General features: G+C 38.5%; 2 protein-coding genes and 1 long non-coding RNA gene across 4 annotated transcripts in view; 1 reads left to right on the top strand and 2 right to left on the bottom strand.

The window, feature by feature from the left end:
- Positions 1 to 8,678, bottom strand: LOC118406593 (mitochondrial carrier homolog 2-like). The gene is made up of 11 exons (XM_035806742.1): positions 8,518 to 8,678; positions 7,923 to 8,007; positions 7,120 to 7,226; positions 6,521 to 6,601; positions 6,075 to 6,132; positions 5,448 to 5,499; positions 5,016 to 5,075; positions 4,333 to 4,432; positions 2,726 to 2,841; positions 1,746 to 1,821; positions 1 to 1,205 (listed from the first exon to the last, which is right to left on the bottom strand). Exons 1-11 carry the CDS (start codon positions 8,665 to 8,667, stop codon positions 1,125 to 1,127), a joined length of 966 nt encoding a protein of 321 aa, XP_035662635.1. The 5' UTR covers positions 8,668 to 8,678; the 3' UTR covers positions 1 to 1,124.
- Positions 8,679 to 9,505: 827 nt separating this feature from the next.
- Positions 9,506 to 16,827, top strand: part of LOC118406594 — a 20,905-nt gene continuing 13,583 nt past the window's right edge. The window contains exon 1 of the long non-coding RNA XR_004830052.1: positions 9,506 to 9,717. This is a non-coding gene — a long non-coding RNA (uncharacterized LOC118406594). The remainder of the gene's footprint in view (positions 9,718 to 16,827) is intronic.
- LOC118406592 overlaps positions 10,459 to 16,827 on the bottom strand; it is a 25,918-nt gene continuing 19,549 nt past the window's right edge. For both annotated transcript variants that reach the window (XM_035806741.1, XM_035806740.1), the window contains 6 exons: positions 16,615 to 16,761; positions 15,816 to 15,872; positions 14,446 to 14,517; positions 13,824 to 13,881; positions 13,070 to 13,138; positions 10,459 to 12,754 (listed from right to left, as the gene is read on the bottom strand). In XM_035806741.1, the coding sequence (XP_035662634.1) occupies positions 12,608 to 12,754; positions 13,070 to 13,138; positions 13,824 to 13,881; positions 14,446 to 14,517; positions 15,816 to 15,872; positions 16,615 to 16,761 (550 nt within the window). In that variant the 3' untranslated portion in view covers positions 10,459 to 12,607. The remainder of the gene's footprint in view (positions 12,755 to 13,069; positions 13,139 to 13,823; positions 13,882 to 14,445; positions 14,518 to 15,815; positions 15,873 to 16,614; positions 16,762 to 16,827) is intronic.

Below are 16,827 nucleotides of genomic sequence, written 5' to 3' on the forward strand. Positions count from 1 at the left end.
TAAACATTCATTCATTTATTCATATTTCAGTAAATCTTCTTGCTATGTTTTTATTGTTACTGCAGAGAAACATATCATTGAACACAATACAATAGCTTATATTCCCATCATAGTATTATTAGTTACATAATAGTAGTGCAAAGTGGGATCGTACACAAAAGCCCCACTCTGTTGCAGACAAATAGCTTCTTTGCCATACACAATTTGCTTAATCGCAATCTTTCTCGACATATAAACATGTACCGTAATTGTATACTATCACCTACACTTACCACTAATAAAGGTATCAAATCCAGTTCTGAACTTCATTAATATTTATAGATTATTCTAGTCTACAAACATTGTCCACATCAATATGACTGAATATGAGAGAATGAGAAATATTGTACATGGTATGAAGAATGGAATGGTAGGGCTAGTACAGTTCTACAGATACTGTAAAAATGTCTACATACACATGCACATTTCATCTGTACATTCATGTGTACAGCTTTTGCTGCCTTACGTAACAGGATTTCTTCAATTTTGCTAACCTCTAATATCAGTGCCAAACAGCAGTTGGCTCAAGTAACTGGACATGAGTTTGGAATTGGTAAGTAGCATCCATAACCTTTCATGGCATCCAGTTCCTTGAACAACTACTATTTGTGTTGATGTTCCACCGGACACTAATGTTATGGTAGATAAGCATTGCTTCATGAAGCTGAAAATAGAGTCACTGAAGCTATTATAACAGTTCTTTCTTGTAGAGAATACCATTTTTGAAAACAATTACCAGTATTTCAGTTATGGTAAAGGACAGGTAAATGAAAGATCCCATAGCCTTTTTAAAGCTGTAGGCCTAGCTAGGGGCGGTGGGTTGTTTATCCACTGTGTTTAGGGCATGGATTTGGAAGACAAAGCCCATTACTTTAATTCTACTACCAATCTATACCCCCTCCCCCATCTCTTGATCATATATGCCACAAAGTAGGACTTTTGCAGTCATTTTGGGTCCATTGATCCAAACAAGCTCTTTTCATTTAGATGCTAAGTCTAACCAGCTACAACTTTCCCCTGTCTTGAGTTTTACTGAGAAAGAGGGAATATTCTAAGGAGCTCTAAGAAATCTGAGATGTCTGCATTTAGAACCCCCCTTTGTTGAGAACGTAATGTCTCTTGGGGAGCTGCCTCCAAAACAGACTGGACCCACGCTTCAACTGACCCTGAAAGATACAACCATTCAAAATGTTACATAGGATCTTTATTCATCATTGCACCATGCAATCTTAAAATGACACATTTAACAAGGAAAATCAACAATATCCACCCCCAAACAATGAGTGGGATGGAAAAAATTTTTAAGCTGGACACAGCCCTAATTTTGTATCAGCCAAGGTACAAGCCCCTCTGTGGGTATCATCACCTGACAGGCGAAGGCGAGTGATACAGAATACATCATGTTGTATTTTATTTTTGTCATACTCAGGTCAGAAAATACTGATTTAATTGCCAAACTACTGATAAGAAGGATAAAATTTGACACAATAAAATTTGATTCCAATCTGCGCCAACAACTTTATTCTTTAAGAACATCAATTCCAGAAAAACTTGAACAAAAGAACTCTGTTCACTTGCAACGGCGGGCGTGAATGATTGTGTTATTTTTAATTGGTGGAAGTCTGTGTGATAGGAAAATAATCACCCAGTCCGGAACAGCCATATCGAATGTAAGCCCAGGTATGACATAAAATTATTGTATTTACCATTCTGTCCAGGTGTTTCCAGCAGTCGTTCCAGTCTGTGTACAGTGGCATGTGGGGGTGTTGTCCCGCAGCAAGTCTGGAAAACAAACAGTCACTTTGATGATTCTGTCTAGATATTATTCAAACTTTCAAACATTACAGAATTTCAACCAACACGATACACATAATTAGCTGAACTGCACTGTGAAAATACAATAACAGTACAACTACGGACAATCACAAATACCTACCATACAATAACAACTACCTACCATACAATAAACATAAGGAAAATGACCTTCTGACCTCCCATGCAAATCTTCACTTCCTGTCAGTCAGTGATACCATTTTCCTGTCACTCTAATGTACAGTCAAACCTGTATTAGCGGCCACCTTTGAATAGCGGCCACCTGGCCATTGCAGTCACTTTTTTTGGCCCCTTGGCTTTTCCCATTGTCCTAAGCATTAAGAAATAGTCTATAGCAACCACCTGTCCAACGCGGCCACGGCCACACGATTTCCGGTCCCGTAGATGTAGAAACACTGCATATTGTGACCATACAGCGGCCGTATGTCACCCTGCGCTGGGTTTAAAATCGTAGTTTCCGAGGATTTGGAGTTCCAAACAGGGTAATTTGGGAGGCAACAAAAGTTAGGTCTAGTCTTTGTCGACGATCGATTTACCAACATTGCACATGGCAATTTTCCTTCAGCTGAATTTTGAGACAATTGAGACAATGTTACATTGTGAGATAGATCAATGAGTACTGAAACCATGTTTAACTTAATGCTTGATCAATTGATCAGCATTTGCTCTTTAGTGGCCAACTGTCTATAGTGGCCACATTTCTTCAGTCCCTTGAGTGGTCGCTAGAGACAGGTTTGACTGTATTCAAATAACTATGTCCGCCCAAGCAAGAAAACACTCTAACAGACACACCAAAAACAAAACCTCCACACACAGAGGTAATAAGAGTTGATAGTAGAAGTTGGTACCCTACCCTGAGCCTGTAACAGCCATACAGTTGGCCACCAGTGTGAAGGGGTACGTCACCATGTTAGCCAGGAACCCTGTGATGGCCTGCGAGTAACTCTTAAACTCACTTACATTAGTCATCTAAGGGGGAGAGAAGAAGATACGGTATGTCAGAATTCATCAAAGGGTAAAACATGCTAAAAAACACAAATTGATATACATTGTATCATGCCATACCTGGGCAGTGACAACACTTGATACGGATGTTAGTAGTATCACATGTAGTGGGTTCTACTTGTATCACACAAGATTACATTGAATAAATTGAACACACTACTTGCGCCCAGTGCACAGCTGTCAAATATTCGAACACTGGATTCCAACAATGGAATTGCTGTAGCTACAATTTTTGTTCAAGGATGCCAAATTTGCTCAACTCCTGGTGAGTTTTGCAATGATTAAGCTTCTTTAGACACAAAGTAACTACTAGTAGTCTGTTGTCATGACTAGGTCTTTGGTATCTGAAATTACTCAAGCACAGCAGTTTTTTCTGCTTTGGGTTCATATACTTTTTTGTGTCAGATATATTCTCTTCATTGTTTCTGTGCCCAGAACAGTAGAATATACATGTCATGTATACAGTACTAGGGAGAACTTACAGATTCATCATTAGGAAGCAGGTAGGTGTTAATGAGATGTAGGGAGAACTTACAGATTCATCATTAGGAAGCAGGTAGGTGTTAATGAGATGTAGGGAGAACTTACAGATTCATCATTAGGAAGCAGGTAGGTGTTGATGAGATGTAGAGAGAACTTACAGATTCATCATTAGGAAGCAGGTAGGTGTTGATGAGATGTAGGGAGAACTTACAGATTCATCATTAGGATACCTGCTTCCTAATAGGAAGCAGGTAGGTGTTGATGAGATGTAGAGAGAACTTACAGATTCATCATTAGGAAGCAGGTAGGTGTTGATGAGATGTAGAGAGAACTTACAGATTCATCATTAGGAAGCAGGTAGGTGTTGATGAGATGTAGGGAGAACTTACAGATTCATCATTAGGAAGCAGGTAGGTGTTAATGAGATGTAGGGAGAACTTACAGATTCATCATTAGGAAGCAGGTAGGTGTTGATGAGATGTAGAGAGAACTTACAGATTCATCATTAGGAAGCAGGTAGGTGTTAATGAGATGTAGGGAGAACTTACAGATTCATCATTAGGAAGCAGGTAGGTGTTGATGAGATGTAGGGAGAACTTACAGATTCATCATTAGGAAGCAGGTAGGTGTTGATGAGATGTAGGGAGAACTTACAGATTCATCATTAGGAAGCAGGTAGGTGTTGATGAGATGTAGAGAGAACTTACAGATTCATCATTAGGAAGCAGGTAGGTGTTGATGAGATGTAGGGAGAACTTACAGATTCATCATTAGGAAGCAGGTAGGTGTTGATGAGATGTAGGGAGAACTTACAGATTCATCATTAGGAAGCAGGTAGGTGTTGATGAGATGTAGAGAGAACTTACAGATTCATCATTAGGAAGCAGGTAGGTGTTGATGAGATGTAGAGAGAACTTACAGATTCATCATTAGGAAGCAGGTAGGTGTTGATGAGATGTAGAGAGAACTTACAGATTCATCATTAGGAAGCAGGTAGGTGTTGATGAGATGTGCCAGGATGTTACACAGCCACAGGGTGAAGACTTCTCCCAACAGCCTTGGGACTAGCCCACTGAGAAAAAAAGATTTCTGTCAATGTGTTAAGACGTCAAAGGCACACAGAAGTGCTTGTTGAATGGACTCTTCATTTTAATCAACTCTTTGGGTACCTTTTTTTCATTCTTTCTTTCATTTTTTCTTCAGTGCTTCTTTAGTGCCCACGATCATTATGTTGATCGCCTGAGCCCAATGCAATTACACGCAATCTCAAAGAATATTGCAGGAAATATTCATCAAACATTTTGACATATACCTAAATCGTGTTCTGATACCTAAACGTTTTTCATCTCACCTCGTGTACACATATATCTATTTAGTGTAGCTTTTTGAAAGTTGGAGCACCACAGAACATCTGACAACATTGTACATGTATTTACCCTTCTCAGTTTCTGATATATACAAGATGTATTTACTCTCATGAAATATTTTGGAGGTACCTCTATAGCAGATCCTTTTTATACTTTGAGGACATATGTGAGTCTTACAATTTGACTATAGCTTCCATCTACACGATGCCTCTGTCCATAAGACCATAATGTTAAGTCTTAAGAGTCTTAAAAACATAAAGGTGATATTGTTCATACAGATGTACCAACCTAAAGAACCCTGAAATGCCTTCATTGTTCCAGATTTCACTCACTGCAGTAATTGGACCACTGTAAATTAGAAAAACAAATGTAATTGTCATCACAGTCTGACACAACACAGGCTTTTAGCCAGGCATGCGCACAGGTGTCATTTGGACGCTTTTCTTAAAATGACAAGAAATTGGACGCACTAGACCGCCTTACACTGGGGAACAGATCTTTTGACAAGCACAAAATTAGGACCTCCTATATTAAAATCCTACGTAAGAGCCTGACAAAACATGTTCAAAACACTAACAATACATTAAAACTACCCAGAATTAATGATGATGAGAATTAACTTTAGCTAGTACAATGCACATATAACTGTTTTTAAACTTTGCCAAAATGTTAAGCTTAAGAAAAGACTAAGAATAAAACAAGCCATTGGTCTAAGCTAACCTGTAAGCAGTTTCTCTCCCGATGAACTGCACCATGCACCTTATAGTAACAACTGGAATGGAAAAGAGGATTTATACCTTAGAAAAGTAATTAACATCAAAATGCGCAAACACTGTAACTCTAAAACACATGCAGGGCTAAAAATACTTTTTTTATGCATACCTGCACTGGTACAGGTAACATTAAAAATTACCTGAACCAGATAAATCTTACCTTCATCACTCAGAATTAGGAAGTTACAATGGATCATATAAGAATTGTCCAGAAACCATTGCCATTATTCCTAAAATACTTCAAATTTGCAGGTGGTACCAGTCAATGCAGCTAGTAAAAATCCACATACATCTACATCATAGCACAAGTGTATACATAAACCCAGTACATGGAACTGTGCAGTTCAGGTGTAGCTAGACACCAATAATACCTGCACAGCTCAGATTTTACCTGCACTAACCTGTATGCAGGTGGTATTTTGAGCCTTTACATGTCTCGGTAATTGAATCTGGTAGCAAAGATGCCAAATGTCTTAGCATTTAATTGGAGACATTTACTCCATCTTTATGTTTTGAGATTCAAAGTACAATGTATTTAGCACACTTTGTTTAAAACTCCTCTTAAAATGCTCACCATGGAAGGGTTGGCTGACCACCACTGCCAGGCATCTAGCTGCAGTTTCCTGAGAGGTCTATAGGGGGAGCAGCTGAGTTAGCCTTTGCAAGATATAAAAATTAATACATGTATATCTGTTAAACAAGGATTGTTTTCTTTACAGTAACAGAGTTAGGCTCCCTTTTAATTGGATTCTTCAGGTAGGCACTAACATCTTCACGAACTGCCTGTTAACTTGCAGTAAGACTGAGGAGACTTGCAAATGACTATCAACTCTCTTCTAGTAGTTCTACAGTACTTTTCTCTTGTTACTTTCTTGGACCTGGAAAGCCTTAAAACACTTGAACCGCTGCCAGTTTTTTAGACCGGTCCAACAAGAAAAAATGGTTTTGTACAAATACTGGTATCCACCCCTACCGCAGACTATTGATATTTTTGTGAGGGAAGGACATTTGGGAGGTTACCGTTTTCACAAACTTCTCGGCAACAGTCCTTAAATCGTCCGAATCCTTGATTGGATTGACGGGGTGGGAACTTCGCATGTGCTGAAAACAAGACAACAGACATGTCAGGTACAAATAGATAAAATAAGACAATAGAAAATCTTCTTGAAATCTGTTATACCTGGGCCATGAGGCCTATGACAATGTTCAATACAGGTCTTCCTAACCGGGTGATAACTTGGGTTTTTACATGAGGGTCTACTGTTATCACATGGACTTCACATAACATTCAATGGAATAATTGAAATTCAATTAGAGTGCTGTGACTGTTTTTGATCATCCGTATATGTACCAGACTCGGACATTGGAATTGTTGTTCTTTCAAATTTTGTTCAAGGATACCAAATGTTCTAAACTTTTCGCTTTAAACAGTAGTCTAGCATTTTCTGGGGTGCATATGACATACTTAAATAAAATGCATTGTATTCCACATCATCCTCTGTCCCAGCCTTCTGACAGGTTGAATCACTCTTTTGGCCTCAGGCGATCCTATCTACCCAAGGTCAGGCTGGTACTTCAGGTGATATGGAATACGCAGTTTGTATCCTACAGGTACGTACCTCCATGATTCGAGAGTTGACGCTGGTGCCGATAATCCCAGTACAGATCCTGGGCAGTAAACCTCGGTACAGCCCCAGAAACCCGTCTATCTTACGGATGTGACCCACTGTGGGATGGAAAACGTTACTGACATTGATTGAAGGTGTTGATTCTTGTTTTTCAACAACACCAAAAAAGAAATGGAAAGTCATCTTGATAGAGTTTTAGCTCACTGAGAGCTAGTCTTCCACTGGTTATGACAGAGAAGAAAGACGCTATGTACAGTATTTACAGGTTGATTGTCCCTGGGAAATTCCCCTACTATTAGCTCTTTTTAACAAGCATATTATGAACAGTGGACCATGGCTTAACGTCCCATCCTAAGGACCACAACCCTTTCTGGCAATGTGCATGTTGTTTGAGCGACACAGCCAGAATCAAACTCACAGCTTCTAGTTCCAGAGGCAGGGCTGCTATTAAACCACTGGACTACACACTAACATGGGCTTGAAGGTTCACTATGCTGGGAAAAGGAATCTTACCAGTGAGCCCTCCTTTGCAAATGTACTGGTAATTGGAAGCTTAAACTTTTAAAGCTATCTATTGGGGATGAAATTCTTAAATGGGCATAAAATTCTTAAAGACAGTACTAGCAACAAATACTGCAATGATGGGCTACTACTAGTACTAGTATTTAGGACACTTGCATGTAACGTAAGGCATGACTATTTTTTTCTGAGCTTGTACAAAAATTATATATACAATTAGACTACTTTTCATTTCTAAAAATAATTATAGCGGGTCTTGAAGAAAGAGAACTTACTGTACTGCAGCAGCCCTGGTAGTATCAGGATGGGCCGACCAAACAGGTTGGTGGTGGCACGGGGAGGGAAGGGCTCATGACCAACCTTCAGGGACAGACAGATAAGAGACATGTCATTTATGACCATAAACCTTACATTTAGACATACACCCAAAATTAGAGCTGTGCACCCAATTTTTTTCTGTGGGTGCACTGGTGTCCCTGAAATATTTTCGTAGTTTTACGTATGTAGAGATATCAAAATATAATAGAATACAACATTTCCTAGACATCTAGAAAGACAATAAAATGCCTGACATATCAGTATTAGTACTTGTTTAACTCAAGAATTTGGGTTCATCAAAATTTGATGCTCCAAAACGTGTGCATATACCGTAGCATAATTTATAGATACAGCAGAAATGTATTATGCCCCAATGATATTCCATTGTATTTTTTTACAACTTGTCTGCCTGCTAAAACCAAGGACATCAGCTTATCCATCGTGTGACCCAAAATCACGTAAGGCGGGTTACACGAGTGGGGAGGGGGGCGATCCAAGTGTCACCCCACCCCACTTGTACTACACCTCTAGCTAACACCTGAAGCCTCTCACCTGTATGAGGACTTTAACGTAAGTCATGGGATGAGAGGCGGTGGTGATGCCCACCCCCAGCAGCACGTGTGACCAGTCCAGGTCAGGGGAGGAACCACTGACCTCCCCTTCTTCTCCATCACCATTTTTTTCTCGACCGAACATCGCCATTTTGCTTCCCACTGCCACCAAACGCAACAAAGATATATCGTGTTTCGTGAGAATATTAGATAAAGAAAACAGACGGATATTCACCAGAACTGATATCATGTCGTGAGTAGATGTTTTGCTACATGTTTATTCTGCATAAAATGCATTTCTCTACGATAAAAGACGGAAAAATCAAATTCTAATGGTTTGCGTTTGTCTGCGAACACCATCTGATACTCATTCAACCATTCACCTGCCACACATGACGTCACACAAGTTCCCACACCTGTTTGCACCTGTTCACCAATGCTACCTGTTCGCTAATTGTTAGACTTTTGGTGTTTGTTTGTTTGTTTGTTTGTATCACATAAAAGGTAAACAGTCTCCTCATGCACCCAGGTCGTTACGTTACTGGAGTGGAACCACGTCTGAAAAACAAGACTTTAGTAATAACGGGGAGGGTCCAAAGTCCGGTAAGGTCCAATGTCCGGTAACGTTTTAAAAATCATTGTTGCGGAGACATGCATGGGTAGCTGCGCATGATAAGTACAACTAGTTATGGACTAAACCTTGTTGTAAATAACTGCAAAGCGGAAGTATGTGTTGAAGTTCGTAAGTCCCAGTAGATAAAGATCGAAAAAATTGCACAAGTTTCACGCCTTCCGTACAGGCTGACGAGGGAACTTGCTGAGAACATGGTCTTCGAAACTGTTGAATTATACTTCGTACAATGCATCATGTGATAATATGTCACCACATACATGAAGGTTATTTATTAAACTTTCCATTGAAAACACAGATGAGTCTTGTCTTTGTCTTTACCTTGGATAATCGGAGCTAAAATGATGACCACTGTTTGAGGTATTACAGGCAGCTCTATAAGGCGGTGCGCCAGGCTAGAAGCGCCACGTTTCTATTGGTCGTTGCTATCTCACTGCTATCCGATGGTGCAATCCCATTGGTCGGGAAATACAGCGACGGGATACAACAGTTTCGCCTAGAAATGTAGATTTCGTGTGATATCAACATTTGAGGAGCGAAAATAAGACGGTCTTCTCTTGCATATTCTAGGTAGGTCATACTCTACATGATTTAGTGAAACTATATTAATCAAAACTGGCCCATATATATGTATCCAAAACTTGCCGCATGCCGGAAATCGCTTGCTAATAGCTCTGGGGACCAGGTAAAGCACAATAACGTTACAGGTAATTTTTACTGGGGACCAGGTAAAGGTGGGGTCAGAGTGTCACACCTGCGTATATATTTAAGTCTGTATGAGGCGCGCATGGGAGTATTTACCTCCACCAGGCTCCACAGGTCGTTGGAAAAATAATAGAAATTGGACAAACGTAAATGGTAACATGTCAGCAAGTTAGCTGGGTTGCTTACCATACTTCTTCATACTAACTCATCTGGCATGTTGTGTATCTATATTTGTCCAATATGTATGGAAAAGCAGTGTATTTAGGGACATAAAGACGACAGAAGGTAGTTTCAGATTGTAATATTTTCAAATATTTCAGTTTGATACCAACGTTCGTAGACTTGATACCCTTTTTTTCAATACAACGTATATAGGTTACTGTGCGGATAAAGGTGAACTCAGCCGTTACGTATGTGTGACCCCACCTTAACACACCGTACAGGTCTACTCTACTCTACTCTACTCTAGGTAATATTTGTGTTGGCTTTTAGCTCTGGGGAACTATTTGAAGATTATACTGCGAAATACCGGTGTACAGTTAAATATAATTACTAGGTGTACGGCATGTTAAACAAAAAATTGAATCATGGTATAGCCTGGAGGTATGCCAGCTAAAGTCTTTATTCAAAAGTAAAATATACTGTTCCTGATCACTCAGCAGGGCATCAAAACACGACTTAGTTAATGCCTGACACTTACATGTACATTTCTTATCAATGTGCAAGAACTACATCAGAACTCCAAAACACAAGCTATTTCCCTTTCACTAATTGCATAATCAAATTTATGCCATAAACCTGATATTTGCATATGGCATACTGGCCTTAAAACATGATAAAAGTAACAAGACAGCGAATATGAGCTGACAGGTGTATGTCGAATTTTTAAAAAATTGTATCTGAATGGTCACAGAAAAATGCTGTTCTGGTAAAAACGTGGAGGACCTGTCATCATTACCACAAAAAGAACACCAGCATGGGTCTTTACATCAGATCAAAGCAGTTAAACTTGCCAACAATATACAGAATTCTATTGTTTCTCGTTACTTAAACCTTAACCTTTAATTACTATTAAGTCGCAAAAGGCAATGTACATGGTAAAAGTATGTATTCTCATCCTATCATATTCCTTTCTGTCAGCGAGAAAATGGAATACAGAATCATCTCTCTACTCACACTTTACTGTAAATACTCTTTTCATGGGAATTTTGTTCGTGGTCGGTTTGAGTTTGCAATAGCACTAATTTCACATAATATATGGTAATGGAACCCTAGTGCCTGATTAACAGACTTTTATGGACAGCCAGTCATGCAGCAACTACTTTATTGCGATAGGCAAGACTGCTTCAGGCGGTCATAACAGTCCCTTTTGGCAGTGCTGGTGTGATCATCAACTGTCACTGAGCTAAATATTACTGAGCGATCCTCTGGATACCTAGCACCTTTTGAATTTGTATTCAATGTTCTAAGACTGGGTCTGTGTTCAAATTGTACTTTGCATATATTCATGCGTCTTCACCATAGCAGGCATCTCCAACACATCATAATACTGTATAATGTATAGTATCACATGTAGCTCTAGGACAGGGTAGGTGTGGACAATACAAAAACATGGTGGTTTTGAGTTTGCGATAAAGCGGTCACCGCGAAAACCGTGTACATAAAACCACCAAGAACATTTTTGTATTTACAGTATTACACAATTACCTACAATTTTTATACAATGATAGTTAAAAGATACGTTAAATGATGATCTTATTATATGCATGACATCTGTGCACACATTTAATCTAAAAAAAAATGTAACTGTTCAGCAGCTGAAGAATGGCCCATAGATTGCCAAAACATCAGAAAATGAATACAAATGTCAATTAAGTCAGAGGAGGATGTTGGAAAGCACAAAAATGATTTGTTGTTCAGTGTACCATACTCTGTCATGTTCTACCTACCTGACCACATACATGTAGATTTCATAATGTAGACAACCTTTTTTGGCAACCCTTTTATTATTCGGGCCCATCAGTTTCATTTCCCAGAGGATATCATGCAGATAATTGAATTAACATGACCTTTAATAGGCCACAGTAAGAATTAACTGCATCTATATTTTCCAAAATCAAGAAAAAAATTTCACACCTTCCATGTTGTAAGTTTTTTACCATTAGAAATAAAGCCACTCAACAACTTTTCAGTACAGAAAATTGACCTTAGTGCCTCTATATATACTAGTAAGCTCCTTACAATGTGGGTTCTTTTATCAATGCAGCAAAGGTTTCATTCCTGAAGTATGCAAGTACAACATAAGACTTGTACTTATGGTACATGTACTTTGAAACAAACAGATACAGCTACTAGTAGTGTAGTACTACAGTACTAGTGTTTGTTTGCTTCAAGCCAGAAACATATCGTTCTTGATGTTTTGTATTAACTAGTCCTTTGCCCCAGCCTTTTTGAGAACAAACAAACAAACAAATTAAATTTGGCGTGTCCTTAAGAACTTCTGAAAAGTACTTCCATGAAGATGTATGGACACTTCATCCAACAGATAACTTCAGTCCATGCAGTATAGTACATGAGGAACTTGGATAAAAAACAATGTCTTATTGAACAGCTTTTCATATTTCAGCCTTACCACGGGTATGTAAATACAGCCTTCACTATATATTCTAATTGTACATTGTGATACCCGTACTACACTTTCGATATACTTGACATATCCAGAATTATATATACTATAGAAGCTTGAGTGAAGCTATTAACAAGAAGAGGTAACCAATGGTTCAGCCATGTTTAAATCCATACAGTGGTAAAGATCATTCCTGATCTTCTTGCGCATGTATGGCCCTACATCCTTCTGTGGCCTGTCCGGGATTGTCCTGGTCACAGCAAACTCTTTGTAGTTCTGAAGTTGTAAACACAGAAAATTGCTATTAGTTTTATCATCAGCATCATATGTTGAAGGTATTGGGTCATGGAACTCTAGATTTTTATTCATTTCTTGTACTAAATTAGCACTTACTGTAATACATGATTTTTTCAATGTACTTTTATGTTCACAGTTTTCACGGTGAGGACTGTAACATGAACTTATCATTAATGATAACAAATAATTTGTCATAGTGACAATAACAAATACTTTGTTCACCATGAACATTTAGTTCTGAGAACAAGTTAGACAGTGAAAGTTTGGTATCGAGAAGACAAAGATTGAACTTACGTCAACAATCCATGCCATATTGTAGATGGTATGTGCACCACAGTCACTGCCATTTCTTTGAAGAGGTACCTTGAATGAAGTATCAGAAAATATATTACATGTAATCTGAAGCTGATTGAGCAGGGAGTCCTGAAGAGTCTACCTTATTAGCTGAAATTATGTTTTGAATGCAGAATAATCGATGTCTGTGTCACATATTAATAATTGTATTGAGAGTAGAGATGTTTAAAGCTAATCCCAAAACATACAAGATTTACATGGGACTGTACATGTTATAAATTGGAATGTAGAATCTTGTTAGACTTACAAATGTAGATCCTGTCAGATAATACCAAGCTTTAGGTAATACTTTAATCAGCCTCAGGGTTATGTTTGGTACATGTAGTGGTCTATAACTTATAAGTTGAATTAGTCTTTTGTAAAACCCTCTTGGCCTATAAACATAATAAAGGTGACTTTTTTGGTCCAACTTCTGCTTCAATTCAATCTGCTAGCCTGATTAAATTTCGCTTATACTATATCATAGCAGCCTGCCCAACATCCGACTGGCCTTCATCCAGGAAGGGGCATAAAGCCCCGGATAGCATAGTTAGTACACTGACTACAATTTTGCAGGTCCTTCCAAAACTGTCATTTTAAAGTCACAGATATATATCTCCATGTCACCATTGTTAAGTACTGATTCATTATTCCAATTTTAATGAAGCAAAATGAATCATAACTTGTAATCATATCTTGTACTAATTCAACTCACCTTCACACTTGTGATCTGTAGCTCATCACATTCCTGTCCAGATGCACCAGACAGATATCTGTAGTAAGATACTTGTCTTGAGTTTTTCTCATATAACATTATATATTACACTTCTCTAAAGGTCATGGTGAACTGATGCAGAAGTTCAAATGATATTCATATTATTAAATTTTGTTTGCGTTTTTTGTCTACTCATCAACTTGCACCTTTCACTGATACAGTCAAACCTCTCTATAGCGGCCACTCAAGGGACAGGAGAAATATGGCCACTATAGAGAAAATGCTGATCAATTGACCAGGAGCGCGTTGGACAGGTGGCCGCTATAGATTATTTCTCAATGCTTTAATATAATAATGTCAATGGGAAAAATTCAAAGGACCGACAGAAAGTGACTGCAATGGCCAGGTGATTGATATGCAAAGGTGACTGCTAATACAGGTTTGACTGTGTAAACGTTACAAAAAGTACAGCAATAAGTATGATAGCTCTGTAGGATATGATGCCAAATCTCAAGCAATTGTACCTTCTTAAACTACTACACCTTACACTTACATGTGCTAAAAATCATCAAGCATTGATGCTACTTAAGTTGCAGATTGAAACCTGAAACAAATATTTCACCTCTTGATAGCAGTTACATCATCTCCATTTGCTTTTCCATGTCCAAGACTGTCCAGCACTAACAGCTGACTCCTATAGTATGAAATAAATAGCAACTTTAATATTATATTCTATTTAATTTTATATAAGGCCATGTTGATTTGATTATATGGATGACATCCGCGCTCGCACCAATTTTTGGCTGTTTCAAAAAAAAAAGTTTTCGACCACACAATAAATTGGTCAAAGAGAATAAAAGAGGCTGTAAAATGAGCACAAATATTCTGTAGAGTAGATTGAAAAAAAGTATCAGAAAACAGATAACTAATGCCATAGAATGCCAAAATAAATCTAAAGGCAAAGAATACGATGTGAAAGGACAGAAAGACAGAAATCTATTGTAGGTTGGCGGGGGGGGGGGGCATTTAGGTCCAGAGGATCATTTCCAGGTCCGGACCTGAACCTGGACCTGATTGTCTGTTGAAACTTGAGAACTGGCAATACTCAAAACAATGGTAATTGCTCAATTTTGCTACAAAGGAATCTGTTTGGTGGATTATTGGACTCCCACTGGCATTTTAAAATCCCATCTCCATGTAATAAAGACTTAACTGTCTCTGTACCTTTGACTGTAGAAACTTGGTACAATTGACTATAATAGTCTAAACTCTATTTTTATGTTTTCTTAGCCCCTGGTAAGACCCCAATGCCTGCCGACATAGTGTGTCCATTTTGTAATTGGCAAAACCTGCTCCTCTGATTTTTTTCAGGTCTGTTTTTTCGGTTCAGTCCAAGAAGAAGAAAATGTTTTGCACCCGTATGATGTACTGGTGCCTACACCTAACCGTTGGTATACCATACTATTTGTGTTTAGTCCTATGTTCAACCTTCCTGGCCACTTTGATTTCATACTGAAGGCAACTTTTTTTTGGCCAACCTTTTTTTTTTTATTCGCTCGCTCGCATCAGTTTTGGAGTTCCCAGAGGATGTCATCCATATAATCAAATCAACATGGCCTAATTGTATTTATACATCTAATGGGTCAAATCACTATTCATCTAACAGTTCTAATTATGATATCAAGATTCAGATACCTTGTTAAGTGTGGGACATATACCTTGGCAATTTGTTAAGCATGGGACATACACCTTAAATTGTTAAGTGTGGGATATACAAATTGGTCAATGGTCAGCATTTAGATTAGTGGTCTTCCCCCCCCCCCCCCCCAAATTATCAGAGTTTTTATGTCGGAATCTATGACATTCGAATTTTTATTGTCCCTAAGACTTGTGCGATCATAATCAAATATTTTCAGCATTTACATATTAAAGTGTGTGAAAGCATCAAGAAATATTTGTAAGAATAAGATATACATTTCATGTTTTTCTTACCTTTTAGGGTTGTTTGATACAGCTACATGTACACACAGAACCTTCCAGTGGTTTTGGCTGTAGGATAATAGGGAAAAGAGATCTTTATCTGATAACTGAAATGGTAACAGCAGACTTACATGTGTAATTTGTTTTTACATGTATGTACCAGGTCTTTTTTGACTTGGACTTTTCACGGGGATCAAAATGACATTTATACATGTGTAGAGATTACAATCCAGTAGAATCGCTATTGTCCTAGGAGAGATCGAGATCGGAGTTGGTCCTAGGGCAGACTGTGATCACGATCTCTCCCAGGTCAATCAGCGATTCTACTAGTATGGATTGCGATCGGGATCTGTCCTAGGACCAACTCCGATCCAAACTCAAATTCTGCTAAGATATAGGAAACAGACTGCGATCGGGATCTGTCCTAGGACAATCTGCTATTCTACTAGACTAAGTACAGATTGCAATCGGGATCTGTCCTAGGACCAACTCCGATCCAGTCTCAAATGGTTCTAAGATATAAGAACAGCAATACTTTTTTTGATAAACCATGATTTCGATAATAGTAAAATTAATGCAAACCTACCAACTTTTTACCAACTACTGACTCAAGCCTACTTGTGGCACTAATCTACAAATGTTAACTTCACTCAAGACCTATTGATACCAATTTGATTTGAGCAAACCACAGAACGCGTTCTAGAGTGGTTCATCAGAATATGCACATATTTCAAGGTGTCCTCATGACACAATAAAGTCGTATCCGGTAGTAAAGTGACTTTATTTCTAACAATATATCCCTTCAAGTTACCTGCAAACTGGAATTAACATGAATTGTAGTCCTTCCATGGCGTGCCCCTGTGCTGCATAGCGTCCACGCTTCAGCTCTTGGGTGAAGGTGGACTCAAATATCTGGATGTTGGTCTGTACTCTTTCAGACATTCCGTATGAAAGTTGCCTGTGATGAAGATTCCAATTGCATATTAGGCCACAGCAAGTAAATTTTATGGATGACATCAGTGCG

Source organism: Branchiostoma floridae, chromosome 19 (assembly GCF_000003815.2).
Source record: "Branchiostoma floridae strain S238N-H82 chromosome 19, Bfl_VNyyK, whole genome shotgun sequence".
NCBI classification, from domain to species: domain Eukaryota; kingdom Metazoa; phylum Chordata; class Leptocardii; order Amphioxiformes; family Branchiostomatidae; genus Branchiostoma; species Branchiostoma floridae.